Here is an 18,549-nt window from a genome sequence, read left to right as displayed (position 1 = left end):
GGTCAACAGATCAAACTTTCCCTATTTCTGGCAACTCAGCTGTTACACTGATTCTCCCTAGATCTCATCTCCTTTCAGCATTCCAATGAGACCACTGCCTGTGACATTAAAATTCCATCCCTATTCCAGAGCACCTTCCTGTGCAAGTAAGCACAGGAGATGAAACACTTGGCCTTCCAGTATTCTCACACACAGATATCCAAATACGTTTTTCCAGATGAAGTGATTTATCTGAAATTCTTTCAAATTGTCTAAGATGAAGATCACAAATGATGTTTGGGTAACTTTGCAGAATACCACTAATCAGTATGCAATTGTAATATTTAGCTTCTGGTCACCTCCCATTTGAATTCTACATATATCTCTCTCTTTTACTTTGGTTCTTGGCATCCTACACTAATCAAATGAAAACAGGAATATAAAAAGAAACAAAACAGAAAATGCAAAAAAGAAATCCAAGTAGATCAGCCACCATCTGTGAAACGAGATTTATTGTTTTAAGGCTATTACCAGCATTTTCTGGTTTTATATGAGCAGCAGCAGCACATCATCTTCTAATTAGACATATTACAATCTTCAGGATTCAATGTGGACTTCGACCATTTCACTATTCTGCTACTTACACCTCCTCTAGACCACTTTTCTTTCTTTTCCTATTCTAATACCACTTTTGACCTGTGTCATCTTTCCTTTAACCAATCCTTTGACGTCCACCTGATTACACCTTCTTCACTCCCTTTCCGCTTCCTTTTCACTTAACCTTTTCAGTTCTGATTCTTCAAAATTGCTGCCTAACCTGCGAGGCATTGTAAGCATGCTCCTTTCATTTGAATATTATTAACATTCTGTTCAAAGGTAGATACATTAATAGAAGAATCAATTCCAACCTAAGTATCCAGATTGAAATTAATAAGAAGGCAGAGCAAATTTTAGAAGCTCTTAATATTACGAGCATTACTTAACTGTCATTTTGAAAAACTTTTGTAATGAACTGGGTGAATTTACATTTGAAAATACCAGATCATTTTTGAAACTCTAGTGTACTTAGACATGCAGTTATGTTGTACCTTTTGCTCTAGTAGGGCTCTGCGTAGCGAGACTCTCTGCTCCAATTCCTTACGTTCACGCTCGTGCTGCGCCTCAGTCTGCATTTTGATTTTGCTCTGGTATGCATTCAGCAGCTCAAGTTCCTGTTGCAATTGCATTTTCAGCACCTGACATTCAGCCTCCTGAGCTTCATCTAGGCGTAACTGTAAGAAGATTTATTTAATAAGAATAGGAAAAGAAAATTAATAAATATTTTGAATTAGGACAACTGTTCAGTTTGATAACAAACATCATTGGAATGCACAAGTGCAAAATGTATCCTCTGATGTCACCTAGCTAACTAAAACATTACCATTGTTTCAGTTTTGACATATAAAAAAATTCAAACACATCTTATTAATATATGAAAGTGACTGCAGTAGAGAAAATCATCACTGAACATTTGCCATTTGGCCATTGCTGGCTATACATGCAGTTATTTCCCAGCTCTCAAGTCTACCACTATAAAGGGTACCTATCTGTCGTCTTTTGCATGTAGATTTTTGCCTCCTTTACCCTTTTAGACAGAGAGTTCACGAATCACATTACTCCAAAAAGATTTTCTCAACATCCTTTCAATCATTCCAGTAATTAGCTTAAATTCTCATCTCCAGATTACCAATATGTCTACCAGGGGCTTTGATTACCTCTCACTTAAGGCCTTACCTGACTCTACTCTCTCAATCAAGCTTACCATCAATTTCTCTGTCCCAGCTAAGGAAGTCTCTACATATCAATGCTAGTCTCTAGACCTGCACATCTCCTCTGCATTGTTGCTGGTGCTTTCTATAATGCAGTGACCAGAATTGTACACTATGTTCTGACTGTGCCTTAAATGGTGTTCTATAGGCAGGTACCGTTTGTTGCACATCTAGAACCATCTCTGTGCTCTTATACAAGTCACAACTCAAGGCAAGCATCCTGTATGCCTTCTAATACACTTTTTAAAACCTTCAAGCAACTGTGTATTGACAACTCAAAATCTCTGCTTTTCTTCCCTTGCCTAATATAATGTCCCCAGATGCATTAACTTAAACATTTTGAATTCTATTTGTCCACTTTTGAAACCACTTGACTAGTCCACTATTATCCTGCTGCTGCTTAGAACTCTTCTCAATAATGGTTTTGTCTGGCAGACCTCCTTATCATTGCCCACTAACATTTGAAAAAAAAAAGCACTGGATCTAGAATGAATTCCAGTGGCCTCTCGCCACTGGAATTCTGATTCCTGCCCTTTGCTGTCTCCCACTGAACCACTTTTAAACTGCCTTTACGTTTTCCTCAGAACCACTGAGTTATTACTTTTCTGATCAATTGGTTACATGTGACTTTATCAAGTACCATGTTGAAATTTCAATAATTGAAAAGTCTCATCCCCTTACAAGATGCTCTTAAGTTTTAATGTAAAAAAAATCTAAACTTATCTGTATTTTGCAATTAATCTTATATCTTTTCAATTACATTTAAATTATGCACATCTTATTTCTTTTAAATCTTTCTGGTGTAGCTTCTGTGAAAATTCTACAATCCAATGTTTGAAAAACCTCAATGATGCTTGTCTAGTTCAGAAATCATGCATGTCCTACAGAGGGCGCTGCCCTGAAATAAATGCCAGTTAGTTACCTCTACTTACAGGAAAAGTATCTGCATTTGCACCAAAAGTACTGCAGACACTGAAAATTTGAAATCTGAACAAGATATGCTGGAAACACTCACTAAGTGGATTAGTGAATACTTGTTCCATTTTGGCCACCTCATCATAGGAAGGATGTGGAAGCTTGAGTGGGTGAAGAGGAGATTTACCAGGATGCTGTCTGGATTAGAGAATATATCTTATGAGAATAGGTTAAGCGATCTAGGGCTTTTCTCTTTAGAGTAAAATTGGATGAGGAGGTGGACAAGCTAATAGAGGCACAGAATGCACAGCCAGAGACTCTTTCCCGGAGCAGCAATGGCTTATACAAGGGGGCATAATCTGAAAGTGATTGGAGGAAAGTATTAATGGGGATGTCAGAGGTAGATTTTATTTGTTTTAGTACACGAACAGTTGTGGGTGTGTGGAGCTACCAGGGTGGTGGTAGAAGCAAATATATCAGAGACTCTTAAATCGGCACGTGGATGAAAGAAAACTGAGAACTATGTGGGATGAAGCATTAGATTGATATTGCAGTAAGGTTAAAAAGTCCTCACAACATTCTGGGCCTAAAGGCCTGTATTGCACTGTATTGTTCTAAGTCAGGCAGCATCCATGGATAGAGAAACTAAGTGAACCTTTGGAGTGAAGACCACTTAGACAGAGAGAGACAGAACAATGACATTATCCCTGACAGGGCGAGGTTAGGCTTGTCCTGGAGGTAAGCTGGAAAGAAATTGAGTTTTGATCAACAATTTGCTTAAGACCAGAGGAGAAACAGAAATCACTGAGGGTGAACAGATATTAGAGACAGACAGAATTCCCGTTGGAAAGCGGATCACAGCTTCTTCACAGTTAGCAATTCCATTTTCTTTTGGATTCAGTCACTTCTCTTTCAAGAATATCAACCTCGAAGGTGCTCTGCTCTGCAAAGGGATTCTGTCCATTTGTCTTGTCTTGCTAAATCCCTTGTTTTCAACAAAGTATTGACCAAAACTTGCCTTTACAGCTCATCTCCAGGACCACTAATCTCACCCTATTAGTGATCATTTATTTGAACTATCCATTCTCCGACACTCTCAGTAGTTTGATACTAACTTTGTTTCTCTCCTTCCCTGTTTTAATGAAGAGGATTTGATTCAAAGCAATCTCCATTTCTCTTTCCATAGCTGCTGACTGACTGGCTGAGCAATTCAATTCACAAAATTTTGATTATTAGACAGCTGCTGGTATACACAAACCACTATGCTTCATGTGCTAACACAAAATCAGGCTCAATTAAAAAAAGCACAAATTAAACAAGTAATTTGTTAACATGATCAATCAATCAAAGTAGAGAACAAGATTAAATATAGCATTTCAACAGTTAATCCTTTTACCACTAGAATACTTATTTCACCCATTTATAAATTAATTTGATATGGCTGAAGATTTGAAAATGTACTGCCATCTGCTGCTTGTAAACATTACTGACAAAAATAGAAGTAAAAATCTAAATGCCAGCTTCCATAGGGATTGTAAACTTAGACATGGGGGGGGGGGGGAAATCACATCAAAGTATAATCATTTACTTTAAAATAAAAGTTTTAGTTGTTAGAATAAATTATATCTCCTTTATTGCTTTCAGGTCACCTAAAATCAACTTAAGAATCTAATTCAGAAGTAGTTATTTCTGCAGCTCATTTCTGAGTATTTTGGAAAAAAAAGAACTATCTTATTTTGGAAATAAAATTAACTTTGAGGATTTTTTATTAATAAAACTGATAATATTACCAATAAATTGCATACTTATGAAATGCTTTTGAAATAACAGTAAGAAGCATGGGTTGCATCTTATTATTATGATCCAAGTTACTTCAAATACATTTCAGAGAGATGCTTTCAATTTACTTCTTGGTGAATCAGGATGGTTAAGAATTAAAATTTCATGAAAACCCCTATTACCGAGCTCAATATTACACAGGTGATTGTAATGATTGAAAAAAATTCCTGCATTTGATGGATAACAATCCAGTAAGGAATTCATGACGTTCCTCACTCCTGATCACATGATATTTCGTATTATGATTATTCATCTTTATAATGCAACCCAGGGATTTATCCACCTACTCACGTAGATAAAAAAATATATAATTGTGGTTTGAGTAGGCAGCAACAGTGGGACTGCAGTTAGTAAATGATGAGGAAAGTGAACAACAGGAAAATAATTTCTGCCTTTTAATTATATAAATTACAAGCCCATGTACATTATTGTTGTTGTCAAAGTTATTTAAAATGCATATCACAAGCATGCACGCTATTCTCAATTTGAATAACTTTGCAGGTATATTGCTCAATCTGATATTGCTTTCTTTGAGAGAGACAAGACCACTCAATTCGCCATCCAAACACATTGCTTGCCCACATTAATCCTGACTGATACAGTGGGCCAACCAAACTGATCCTCCACTTTTGAGTGGCCCTGCTGCAACGTGGTTATCAGCAGTCACCAGATCTCAGCACCTGCTTCGATCACCAGGATAACCTTTGAGAGGTTGCTGTTGTTAAAGATTCCTGAATTGTTTCCTCTGATAACTGCTTAAAGCTGTTACGCAAACATGAGGAAATTTGCAGATGCTGGAATTTCAAGCAACACACATAAAAATTGCTTGTGAACGCAGCAGGCCAGGCAGCGTCTCGAGCCATTTCGGGCCGGGACCCTTCGTCAGGACTAACTGAAAGAAGAGATAGTAAGAGATTTGAAAGTGGGAGGGGGAAATCTGAAATGATAGGAGAAGACAGGAGGGGGAGGGATGGAGCTAAGAGCTGGAAAGTTGATTGGCAAAAGGGATATGAGAGGATCATGGGACAGGAGGCCTAGGGAGAAAGAAAGGGGGAGGGGGAAGCCCAGAGGATGAGTAAGGAGTATAGTGAGAGGGACAGAGGGAGAAAAAGGAGAAAAAAATTATTAATAATAATAAAAGATAAATAAATAACGGATGGGGTAGGAAGGGGAGGAGGGGCATTAACGGAAGTTAGAGAAGTCAATGTTCATGCCATCAGGTTGGAGGCTACCCAGATAGAATATAAGGTGTTGTTCCTCCAACCTGAGTGTGGCTTCATCTTTACAGTAGAGGAGGCCATGGATAGACATATCAGAATGGGAATGGGACGTGGAATTAAAATGTGTGTCTACTGGGAGATCCTGCTCTCTCTGGCGGAAAGAGCATAGGTTTTCAGCAAAACGGTCTCCCAGCCTGCGCCCGGTCTCACCAAGTATATAGAAGGCTGCATCGGGAGCACCGGACGCAGTACATCACCCCAGCTGTTCAATTAGTTTTAAAATTTAAAAAATTAAAAGTGAAATAAACACTTTAACATTGAAATAAACCAAATAAAAATTGAATAGTGCACTTACCTACAGATCAGTGATTTCATTCAATTATGCTAACTACACCAGCAGCTGTAAGGTCAGATGCAAGGGCATTCAGTTGCAAATTCAATAAATCAGTTCTCTACCAGGTGACTTTGGGGGGATGAGACCAGCAACATGACAAGATGTCAGATGTGCTGGCATCTTACTCCTGCGTTTGTCTCTAACAAGCATGTTTCAAACCACAAGTGTCACACATTGACATGCAAGGAGAACTTTGGCAGCAGTTCTTTACAAAAGCACTAGCCAGAGGCAAGTATGATTTGAAAGACAGACTGGATTTTTAAATGGTTTGAGAAAGAATCAGCAGTTATGTTACTGACATTATGATCATCCAAAGACCATGTCATAGTTGTAACTACTGTCTCTGATTTCTGGATGAAGGAAGGAGAAAGAACTATACTCAACTCCAAGACTTGAATGTTTGAACTGAACGGCTTGCAGGTTTATGCAGTTACACTATATTTCTGGACAAGTTGCTTTTTGAGAATCAATGCAACGATGTCATAAATGCAGCAGAGTTCAAATGATGTTCTTTCTTCCTTATTTCAGCAAAGGGGCCCATTCTTCTTTCAGGTCTATGCTCTCACCTTGCAGAGCAATCCTATCAGACCCACTCCTACTTTCCTAGTTCTCCATAGATCATATTCTCCTTCATTTGTCATTCAACTCTTCTTTGATTCATTTTGCCACGACCTCCACTAAAGCATGGTTTTGCAGTAAAACTAATTAACCAACATTCTTACTTCACTGTAACTATTTTTCCTTCAATTATTATGTTATTTCTTCATAGAGAGCCCTGCTGGAAATGGGCCCTCACTGAGTTTAAAGGAACATGGAAACTGCTTCAGTGAGCCACATGTCAAACCATCAGATACCAAATTACAACAACATACATCAAAGTTGCTGGTGAACGCAGCAGGCCAGGCAGCATCTATAGGAAGAGGCGCAGTCGACGTTTCAGGCCGAGACCCTTCGTCAGGACTAACTGAAGGAAGAGTGAGTAAGGGATTTGAAAGCTGGAGGGGGAGGGGGAGATGCAAAATGATAGGAGAAGACAGGAGGGGGAGGGATGGAGCCGAGAGCTGGACAGGTGATAGGCAGAAGGGGATACGAGAGGATCATGGGACAGGAGGTCCGGGAAGAAAGACGGGGGGGGGGGGGTGACCCAGAGGATGGGCAAGAGGTATATACAGAGGGACAGAGGGAGAAAAAGGAGAGTGAGAGAAAGAATGTGTGCATTAAAAAGAGTAACAGATGGGGTACGAGGGGGAGGTGGGGCCTAGCGGAAGATACCAAATTATCAGGGTTTTACTTGTAAAACTGAATAACCATTAATAGATTAAATATAAAAAAACTACATTTTCCACTTTGGCAAGTGTTGTCTAGATTCTGCAGTTGCGGCAATGACAAAACCATCTGTGTTCACTGTCATTATACCATGAAATTGACATAATTTAGGTGCAGACATTTTTAAACAATACCTCCAAAATTACTGTTGATGATTCAGTAATCCACAATCTATGCTGTCTCCCACTACACTTGAGAGAAATACATTTAAGTGATGGGAATTTCAGCATGTGAACTAGTTTTACTGCAGAATATCCTGACAATTCTTTATAGGAGGCTTAAGTGAGATGCCTAAGGTACACTAAACTATATTTACAGCTTAGTAAACTCATGGGCCTAAAAAAGCTAATTTCATATATGTTTACCTCGATGGGTACCTTTCTCATAAATCAACTGAGTGCTGGTGCATGGACGTACCAGTATTAAATGTAGTGAATGAAAAAGCTACAGCATTAAAATATTCCAAGTAATGTTACTTTCTCCTATTTTTTTTAACCTAGGACTGCCATTGGCTACTGCATTCTAAAATAGCATTCATGATTTTGACAATCATTTATTGTAATGTTTCTCATATTCCTGGAGACCATGGGAATTCTGCAGATGCTGATCCATTTCAACTCAATATAAAATAAATGGTTTAAAGTGAAAACAACAGGAACTGTCAGGCAACACACATCAAAGTTGCTGGTGAACGCAGCAGGCCAGGCAGCATCTCTAGGAAGAGGTACAGTTGACGTTTCAGGCCGAGACCCTTCATCAGGACTGTGTGGTCTTGGCCTGAAACGTCGACTGTACCTTTTCCTAGAGATGCTGCCTGGCCTGCTGCTGCGTTCACCAGCAACTTTGATGTGTGTTGCTTGAATTTCCAGCATCTGCAGAATTCCTGTTGTTTGCCTTTTTAAAAACAACAAAAACTGTGTTTTGTTGGCGTTATGAATACAGTATTAAATAATAGCAAAGATCCTTTATTTACCACAAAGCAGAAATATGCTTCATTAATAAATAATGTAACTTTGCCTTGAAGTGGTTGCAGCAGCCATGTTTGTGCACTCCTGCACAAGATGTACCAATAACCATAGTTATTAGTGACTACTTCACCAAATTTGAAAAAATTGTGAAATTTAATCATTAGAGTTGCCAGAATAAAATGGTGGTGTACATCATATCTGAATGGCATTATCTCATGTTTATTTAGCTGTTACAATTGGAATTTCTTTTTGTGTTAGTTTCAGAATCTACAGAAATAGCATTTGTAAATAATCCAAGCTTAGTAGCTCCCTCCACACCCCCCCCCCCACCAGATAACTTATATAAAGAAACAAATTCAATGTTATCAAAAACTTTGGGAGCAAAGAGTGAAATTAAGGCGATTAAAGTCAGGTTCAAATTAACTTTACCTAAGTAAATTACTTTGAAGCTGGAAATCCGAATAAAAACTGAAATCCTCTGGTCAGGCAACACCAGTGCACATTTCCCCAGTGACGTTGACAAAGCACATTCTGTATTTACTGTTTTTATTTTAAATTTAAATATACTAAAACAGTAATAGATATACGCTGTGCGTCAGACAGAGAAAACAATAGCTTGAAGCATTCATCTTTGTTCATTCAAGGTAGAATATTGTACATGAATAGTAATGGTGTAGTGGAACTTAGAATAAATAATTGTACTGCCCTTATATTATTTTGCTTGCAACAGTATCAACAGTGTCAAATCACAATTACTACAGAAGGTTATGGCAGAAAATTAAGAGTACTGCTTGCTTGCACGAGTACTGGAGCAATTAGCTACGTCTAAACATTATATATGATTGCTTAGCTCAGAATCCATCTTCACTCTGAACCCAATCTTTGATGGGCTACTTCCATCCAGCTGAGGAGATATTCATCCAACTAACTAAAATTTAATTAAAAATACAAAAAAAATACTCACTGCTTGTGTTGACAGCATTTCATTGATACTGTGATCATACTGTTCTGCAAGTATGGCTAGTTTCCTTGTCTGTTCATCCTTCAGTCGCTTGAGCACAGCCTTGTGTTCACTCTTAGGAGTAGTTTCCAACAGGTGGTTGCGAAGTGCCTTGTACTGCCGTGTCTGTATCTTGCAAGTGTCCTGGAATTGCTTCTTGATTTGCAACTCTTTCGACTACAAATGTACAAAGTTGTTTTACAGATTTCATCCCAGAGATCAACATTTTTAAGTTTCTACAGAACAGAATTTCCAGCTTTTATGTTGAGGAATTTCTTTAGCCACAGGGTGGTGAATCTGTGGAGTTTTTTGATTAATAAGGCTGTCAAAGGTTGCAGGGAGAAGGCAGGAGAATGGGGTTGAGAGGGATAATAATAAATCATTCATGATGGGACGGTGGTGGGTTAATTCTGCTATGTCATATGGACCTATGGTCTATGTCTGAACTTGTGTAGTCTCTTCAATTTATGGAGAATTGATGAGTAATACTCGATCCTTATATTTTGCTATTCAAAACATTTAAAATTTCAGAAAATAAAAATATGGAACATACAAGTCAGCTCAAACGTACTGTGTGCAGTGTGCAATGTAGTTTCTTTGGACATGCATGAATATCTTTTTTCTACAGTGGCAGAACTGGCAGCAGAGAACATGAAGTGATTTGGTTATCTTGGTGAAGAGAGGCCTGAGAAGGCAGGGAAATTTGAATTTCAACAATCATTTTAGGCTTGTGATATAGGCTTTCTGATGCATTCATACATCTCCTGGTGATAAGTTCAAAGCAAACCTACAGTGGGCTAAAGGGCTAAATTAGACTGAAATCATCAAGTGGATAATCTGCCAGCAGTTCCAGGTATTGAAGTCCATGATGATGGACCACATAAGCTGAGTTCCCCTTTAACTTGTGCAAAGGGTGATTTCATATGAAGTGAGAAAATCACAGGCTCCACATAAAATATGCTAAGTGTACTCTTTAAGTGAGTGCTGTTCAAATGTGAGAGAATGCTCTCTGAAACTACAATGTCATTCTCCGGTGACTCGGCACCAAATGAATGCCAGTTGATGTGGCTTCTATTCCACTGTACATCAACAAAAGCTTGTAGGAAACAACAGGATTGTTATCCCCCGGCTTTCAATTCATGTGAATCACCTCTCCTCATATACATAGTTCTTTGAGCATGTAGATTTGTAATCATGTCAAAATTAAAAACTTAAAAGGTATGTAATACACTTCCCATTCACAAAAATCACAAGATATTTCATCGCTGACCATCACTCATGTTCTTCTTTCAATAGAGACTTGTTTATAGTAGTTAAATGCCTGTCAAGAATTGGCATGCAGGAAATGACAATGATCAGCAAATGTTAAGTACGAACCCCTTTGTTGGGGCTTTTTACTTATTATAATTTCAGAGGAGAGCATGCTAACTTCAATAATCCCACTGTGCTAATGCAAACATTAAGGGAATACTTGGTTTAATACTTGAATTTTGAGGATATTAATAAAACAATGTGATGAATCATAGGTTAAAAAAAATATGGAGGGCTACAATAAAATTGCAGAATGTATCATTAACTTCCTAACGCTTAAGTATTTTCATGTGCAACCATTTCACAACCTCATTTCTCCAAACAATAAGAAGAGTTGAAAAATGTAACCCAGGTTTTTTTTTAAAACATTTATAAAATTGATTACTGCAACCCTGAATGTGGAAACCATGAAGGCCCACCCAGGTGATACCGTCAATCAAGCTTAAGCACTCGAGATAAGCAATGCTTAATATCAAACTTAGCATACAAGTAACCAAATATTGTATGATTGAGAACACATAATCATAATTAAAATAATATTAAGAGGTTCAGTTGTTTAAATTTACAAGTTAGTATAAAATTAATGCTGACTGTCTAAAAGCTAAAGCATTATTTAGGTAGTAATGCACAATGTTTATAACCACCTTTCTCAGAGGAGAAAAAGATGCTTCCAGTTTTGTACACCATCAGACCAAGCAACTGAAGAGTGAAATTACAGTGACCTGAGAGCAGGTTACTGTCACCTTTTTAGGTGGAAGATACTCAAAGCCAGTGAAGAAATGCAAAACTATAGCAACACAAAGAGTTGGAGGGGCTCAGCAGGTCAGGCAGCATCTATGGAAATTAATAAACAGTCAACGTTTCATAGATGCTGTCTCACCTGTTGGATTTCCCCAGCATTTTGTGCATGTTATTCTGGTTTTCTAGCACCTGGCAAATCCCTTGTGTTTAAGACAAAATATTTTATATTCACCCATACCTTCAGACTCTTGGGCTGCTGTCGCACTTCCATTCCATGTTTACGCCGCAGCTCCCGCTCTCGACGTTTGTTGTACTCCAGTTGATTGGTGAGCTCAGTCTGGTGCTGCAGTCTAATGAGCTCACTGCGCATACGCTGTATGGTATTGAGGTGGCGGAATTCTAGCTCCTGCATGGATTCATGATGGCGCAGTAACATTGCATGTTCCAGATCTTTTTGTGTTTGCTTTTTGTTCAGCTCCTAAGGAAGATAATAATACTTGAGGGGCAACCACCTACTATGAGGTACAACAATAAACATAATTTCCATTTGCTATTGATAAAAGATCATTTTAAAGTTCTAGCTATCTCTCCTTCTATGGATGCCAACTGGCACAAATATTACAGCTGAAACAAATGCCTGAAATATTTAGTTTTCCTGTATAATAGACAATCTGCCTTTGCTGTAAACGTATCAGTACTGTAACAGAACTGCACAAGCCTACTTCAAATTCAGTTCATTATCTACAAACTACTGCTGATAAGTAGATGATTATCTACAGTATAACAAGATGTTTGATATACGAAGACTGAACATGATTAAATTGAAATATTTACTGTTATAAACACTGCCAATTTAAATGTACCTCTCGCACTAGATCCTGTTCAAGGTTATGACGTGAAAGCAACATTCTCCGCTTGAAACGTCGACATTCCAGTTCTAGATATTGGCGCTGGCGCCGCAGTAAATTAGCTTCTTCTTCAGCCTGAAAATGCTGGAAATTTTCCTTCTGCTTAGACAACCATTCTTGTTTTTCCTTCTTTGGGGTACTCTGATTTTCACTCAATTCCTGTCAAATATAAAAATAATTTTGTCATATTCTTGAAAAATTACTGTGCAATCTCATTTTACTTTCACCATCACTAGAACACCATCTGGTCTCTCAAGCTTGCCTTGTCATTCATTATTAATTTAACCCAGGCCTCAACTTTTCCTCTGTGACAGATTGCTCTCGCTCTCAATACCTCAAATGTTCAAAAAATTACCTATTTCCACTTAAAATGAGCTAGCCGCCACAATTCTCAGGAGCAGAGAATTTCAGAGATTCACCGTCCTCTGCTGGAAATTTCCAAATACCTCAGTTTTAAATGACTGGCTCTTTACTGTGAAACAACGTGCTCTCGATAAGACACAGAAACAGAATTTGGCTGTTCGGCCCATTGAATCTCTTATGAGGGAACATCTCTGTTTAAAAATATAGGTTAGCTATTTAAAACAATTGAGGAAATTAGCTGAAATTTTTACTGACTGTTGAGAGTCTTTTGAGCAGCAGAGGTTTTGAATATTTCTCAGTTAAATAGATCGTGGTAAGGGGGTGAAAGGTTATTGATGGAAGATGGGAATGTGAAGTTGAGGCTAGAATTAGATCAGTCAGTCTTTGTGAATGATAATGCAGGGTCGATGGACAAGTTGCCTGTTGGTCTATTCCTGCATCTAAATTGGAAGGTATGTTGAAGTTATGCTATGACGCACATGGCAGCTTCATGAGCGCTACCCTCCAGACACTGATTCTAGAAAGTACATACCTGAATTCCTGCAGCTGTATAGCTGGCTCTGGCCATATGCTGTTATGCCAGGGACCTGCCATGAACCCTAGCTCTATCTGCTAGTGTGGTGGAACCTGGCACAAACTACTGCCTCAGCTGGTCAATCAATTGGTCACCCTATGAAGGCTTGTATTGGGCAGTTAGAAATATGCAGTCAGCTACTCACTGCTGAAAATACAGGGTTAAAGGATGCCCCCCATTGTTGGGTACTAGCAGTGACTGCTTCAGATGTTGACAGACCACTTAGATCCAATGAATTCCCTCATTGCCTCCTGCTGGATATAACAGAACATGTCTTTCTCCTTTCTTTATTTAGCTGCCTAGCTCTCCCCAACCCAAAAATATCTCTAAGGTGATACACTTCTATTGATCTAATCAGCACCTTCATTTATAGTCTCTCCACAATGACCCATAGCAACTGCCAGAAGAATGCCAGTGGACAATACAGTGTGTGCCAAGACCCTAACACCCAGGTTCCTGGCACAACAGCACAGAGCAATGGAGTGGACAAGAGCTCATGCCAGGTTTCTGCTAAAGAACTGTCAGTAATCCAGTACTATATAAAATGTTATATTGGTCCCTTTTAACAATGACTCTATTTGTGCTCTCATTCCTGGGAGTCTATGTGTGTGCTAAGCAATGATTCCAGTGTAAAGCAAGTGCTGTGTACAAGAAATTATAGTACAGAATTAACAGTTACCTCATTCTGGTGATGTTATGTGGAGTAGTCTATTCAGGTATAGATTAACTGAAGCACATATTTTAGAAAGCCAATGAAAAAGAATTTGGTAGACTCAGTTGTTGAAGTTTAAAAAGCAAGTCATTATTTGCAGATCAGGCCCAAGAAGATGACATTTTTAAAAAATCCTATAATCCTAGCAGAATGGAAATATTATGGAAGGGGAGGGGTGGAATTATTGGTTTAAGTTAAGCATCTATATAGATATGCAGCACATGGTTATAATATGCTTCACCGTTTTAGAAGATGGCAGAGAAATTTTCCCTGATTAAAAATTAAAGCATTAAAAATATCCCACAGAAAATATGTAGAGAATGGTGTAGCAACTAATACATGAGATATACACAGATGCATCTCAGCCTTGTCACCCTTGCTTTGGAAGCATGATTAAACCTGCACTTCTTAAGTGATATTAAAAATGGTGCTCTGAAAACCAGAAGCAAGATAACTGCAATCAATGCTGAAGGTGCAATATGGCTGTAACCAGTGCTGAGAAGTTAATAAATAATTACTGAAAATCTGGGAGGGGTCTCTCACTGTAAACATTAGATCTAATCGTGATTTTTCCAGCTTAGAAACTTTTCTGCACCTCTAACAGATACACTGCAGCATCATTATCACTGATAAAAATACAACTGAATACAAGCCAAGGAGAAAAAGAACAAGTCATGTGAAATCCTGCACAGGTTACGTAGCTTCCACACCAGGACCACCAGACTCAAAAACAGTTACTTTCCCCAAACAGCAAGGTTGATCAACACCTCCACTAACCCACTCTCCACATCTATGAATTCCTCAAAATTCAAGAAAAAAAATTCAGCAGGTTACAAGCCAAGAAAATGAGCAAAATAAGTCATGTGAAAACATGCACAGGTCAAAATAAATTGCAGCACTTCTATTAATTTTTTGGAAGGTATCTTTGTACTGCAAGTAACATCGAAGTACAGGTATAAATAATTTCACCACAGCTTGTAGCAGCGTTTCAAAGGAAAATAGGAGATAATTCATGTGCTATAAAGCAACATCATTACAGTTAATGGTAAATAAAATTTAGAGATCATGCAAACAAATGATCCACAGTCAAGTTTGATTTTGTGTACATATTACTTAATAGATGCTACAATATTACAATACATTTACATTCTAGATAAAGCACTGTACATTGCTTTAAGAACTCATTCATAATCAAGAGTACCCAACAACTTTAAGTAAGCATTCATTCATTGTTAAGAAAGTAATGAAATTACTTTTACCTCTTTTAATTGTTCTTTACGTAGTTTGTATTCTCTTTTTTGGGATTCCAGGAAGCTGCTCAATTCCTTCTTCTGCTGTGCCTGTATATGTTGTTGAAATTTCTTTTCTTCAGTAGAAACTGCTTTGGTCTAACAACATAAAATGTTTGAAATTAACACAATTTAAAATTAATCACGAGACATGAGCATTGCTAGAAACACTAGCATTTATTCCCATCCACAAATACTTTTGAAATAATAGCAGAGAGTCATCTTGAACCACTCCAACTTATACAAAATGGCACTTGCAAAGTGATGTGTAGAATACCAGCTGTTAATCTCCTTCCCTGAAGGACAAGAGTGAACCATATAGATTATTAGCCATAATCTAAGAGTTTCATTATCACTAATGCTACTAACCTGTTATTGCTATACTTGACTTAAAATTCAAAGGTTCCCCCGGTAAAATTTTAACAAGCACCGCTGAAATTTTGACGTTTGTAGATTATTTGCCAGGTTACAATAGTACATAGTAGTAAAGTTAAAGAAAATTGGAACAGCACCCATCTTCTTGGGCGACATCTTAAACCCTGTGTTGTTAAGCTGGATGGATGCATCAACATGAAAATAAAAAAAACCTACAGCATAATTAAGGAAATGCCATATGACAATTGTTGTAAACTAATTCTTCTCCTGCTTTCTATTACCAACATCCACTTTGCTCCATGTTTCCCAGAAATTTGCACTTTTCACAGCAAGCTCCCAGATTATTAAACACTCCAGCAGAATTCCCACCAATTAAACTCAAATTCTGTTTTTCCTGAATTATGAAGACCAGTTCCTTGTCAATTAACTGCAAAACTCATAAGCAATACAAGACCATAATTTCAGTTTTATTTTCTTTTGTGATGCTTACAATGAAATAATAGGTCAATCCATGCCTGGTTGTCAAGTGAAGCGACAACCAACATTCATCACAAGCTCATCCTAGGCTTGTTTTGCAGTTGCTTGAGTCCAAATGGTCAGGTACTGATGCCTTCAGAATAACATCCAAACCAAACTGGCCTAATACAATGAAAGCCCACAAATCGGCTGTGTCAACTGGCACACTGAGTGACATCCCTCACGTCACTGAAAATTGTTGAAATTCCAAATACAGTGCTAAAATGAACTTTGGTGATGCAGCAGTTAAAATAAGCTCCCAGCACACCTGTGATGATATGAAACTGTCAAATATGCAGACAGCAAGTTTAGACAGCTTAAAATTGCAAGAACCAGTCTAGCATGCAGAAAACTGGCATTCCATTCCATGTATACTATGCATCACTTGCTGGCAATACAAGAAAACTGGCTTTGTGCCATTAGTGAGATGATTATCTCAGCTGTTCATCACTCTAACCTCCACCCTCAGTTCATGAAAGGATACATACAAACGTAAATTAGACTACTAGAGAGAAAACTAGTAAGAGATTAAGAAAACTAAGTAGTCAAATTTACTAGTGCAAAAATTATAAATGATTGAGAGGCGTGCAGAGCTACATTCATAAAACTGTAAAACATAAATCATGAAAGATGTAACTGCTTTTGTGCCATTTCCATACTAAACTCTTGCAATGCTTTTTTTTTTACTTTTATATCACCCCCCCTCCCATCAACGCCAGAACCACCAGACAAAAACAGTTACTTTCCCCAAACAGATCCTCCACCCACTAAGCCACCACACCAGACACCCACCACCAATACTTTATCATTTTCTATCAAAGTCACCTTATGCATAGACACCCCTGTGCCAAGCATCACTTTACGGAGATACAATCAAAGTACATAAGCTCTCATGTATTTGCATTTATTGTGTTTTTTTAATTGGGTTCTTTATCTTATTGTTTTTTTTTTGTGCTGCATTGAATCCAGAGTAACAATCATTTTGTTCTCCTTTACACTTGTACACTGGAAATGGCATTAAAAAACTTGAACCTTGATTCTTAACCTACAATGCCTCCCACTTTCACATGCTCAATCCTTTAAGAGCTTTCCTATTCCTCTATTTCTACAATCACTTTAAGCCAGTTGAAAATTTTGCTTCTTTCTTTGCTTTACTCGGCCATTGAGTAATATACTGTCAAACTATCTTCCTAAACCTCTACTTCAGATACCATTGATTATCCTATCCACCCATATCATCATCTTCAAATACTTTCTCTTCTCCTCATCTGCCCATCACCTCTCTCTGGTTCCCCTCCTCCTTCCCTTTCATCCATGATCCCACTGTCAGATTCCTCTTTCTTCTTCAGCCCTTTACTTACTTCACTCCCACCCCAACCCACCTACCCTGTTCTCCTGGTCTCACCTATCACCTGCCAGCTTGTACTCCTTCCCCCTCCCCTCACACTTTACTATCCTGGCTTCTGCACCCCTCCTTTCCAGTCCTGATGAAGGGCCTTGGCCTGAAACATTGACTATTTATTCCCCTCTGTACATCCTGCTTGACCTGCTGAGTTCATTCAGCATTATGTGTGTTGCTCAAAAATTATTTGTCACGTTTTGTTTAAGGTGTTTTTGTTTGCTTGATTACGTTGATTTTTTTTTCCTGTTTCAAAACTGTTGGTTGACTTGTCTGGCATATAGTGCAGCAATCACCTCCAATTAAATTTTTTTTAAATTACAGATGTCATAAACTCTTTATATTTCTGATATTGTTTGCTGAAGCACTTTTTTTAAAGAGAAGATTTCAGTTCCTGAACATGTCCTCCACCACACTCTGGCAACTACAGAATGGATGAATTTTTTCATAGCCATGTGAATTCACCTTACCATTATTTTTTCAAACAGCTGATCACTTAATCAGTGTGAGTAACCACAGCCACCATAACACCACCAGATGTTGAAACATACTTGTAAGTAGTGTTTTTGCCACACTTACACACAAGTTATGACTAGCTCTGAAACATAAATCACTGCTAGTGTATACTTGCAACGTTTTAATCCCCTAATCTCAGTTCAATACTACATACACAGTTATTTAATTTTTTAAAAAGTGATAAGAGTGAATGTATAAACCAGGCACCTTCAGTTTGGTAGCAAAGTGATTGTGTTACTGGATTAGCAATGCAAAGATCTTAACTTATAATTTGGAGACTTTGATTCCTATCACTCTTTTCCAGCAGCAGAATTTAAATGTTATTGTCAACAATTGCTGCACGAGTTGAAAGGGTGGTTAAAATAGCTTATGGAGTGTTGTCTTCATTGGTCAGTG

General features: G+C 38.0%; 1 protein-coding gene across 4 annotated transcripts in view; it reads right to left on the bottom strand.

Annotated features, from left to right (window-relative positions):
- The window catches only part of taok1a (TAO kinase 1a), a 168,514-nt gene that overhangs the window by 8,958 nt on the left and 141,007 nt on the right, over positions 1–18,549 (bottom strand). For all 4 annotated transcript variants that reach the window (XM_063031540.1, XM_063031541.1, XM_063031543.1 and 1 more), the window contains exons 15-19: positions 15,318–15,446; positions 12,365–12,568; positions 11,740–11,979; positions 9,414–9,626; positions 1,068–1,250 (exon numbers count right to left, since the gene is read on the bottom strand). In XM_063031540.1, the coding sequence (XP_062887610.1) occupies positions 1,068–1,250; positions 9,414–9,626; positions 11,740–11,979; positions 12,365–12,568; positions 15,318–15,446 (969 nt within the window). The remainder of the gene's footprint in view (positions 1–1,067; positions 1,251–9,413; positions 9,627–11,739; positions 11,980–12,364; positions 12,569–15,317; positions 15,447–18,549) is intronic.

This window comes from Mobula hypostoma, chromosome 23, assembly GCF_963921235.1.
Source record: "Mobula hypostoma chromosome 23, sMobHyp1.1, whole genome shotgun sequence".
Classification (NCBI taxonomy): domain Eukaryota; kingdom Metazoa; phylum Chordata; class Chondrichthyes; order Myliobatiformes; family Myliobatidae; genus Mobula; species Mobula hypostoma.
The sequence above is the reverse complement of the archived record's forward strand: the minus strand, read 5'-3'. Positions and strand labels throughout refer to the sequence as shown.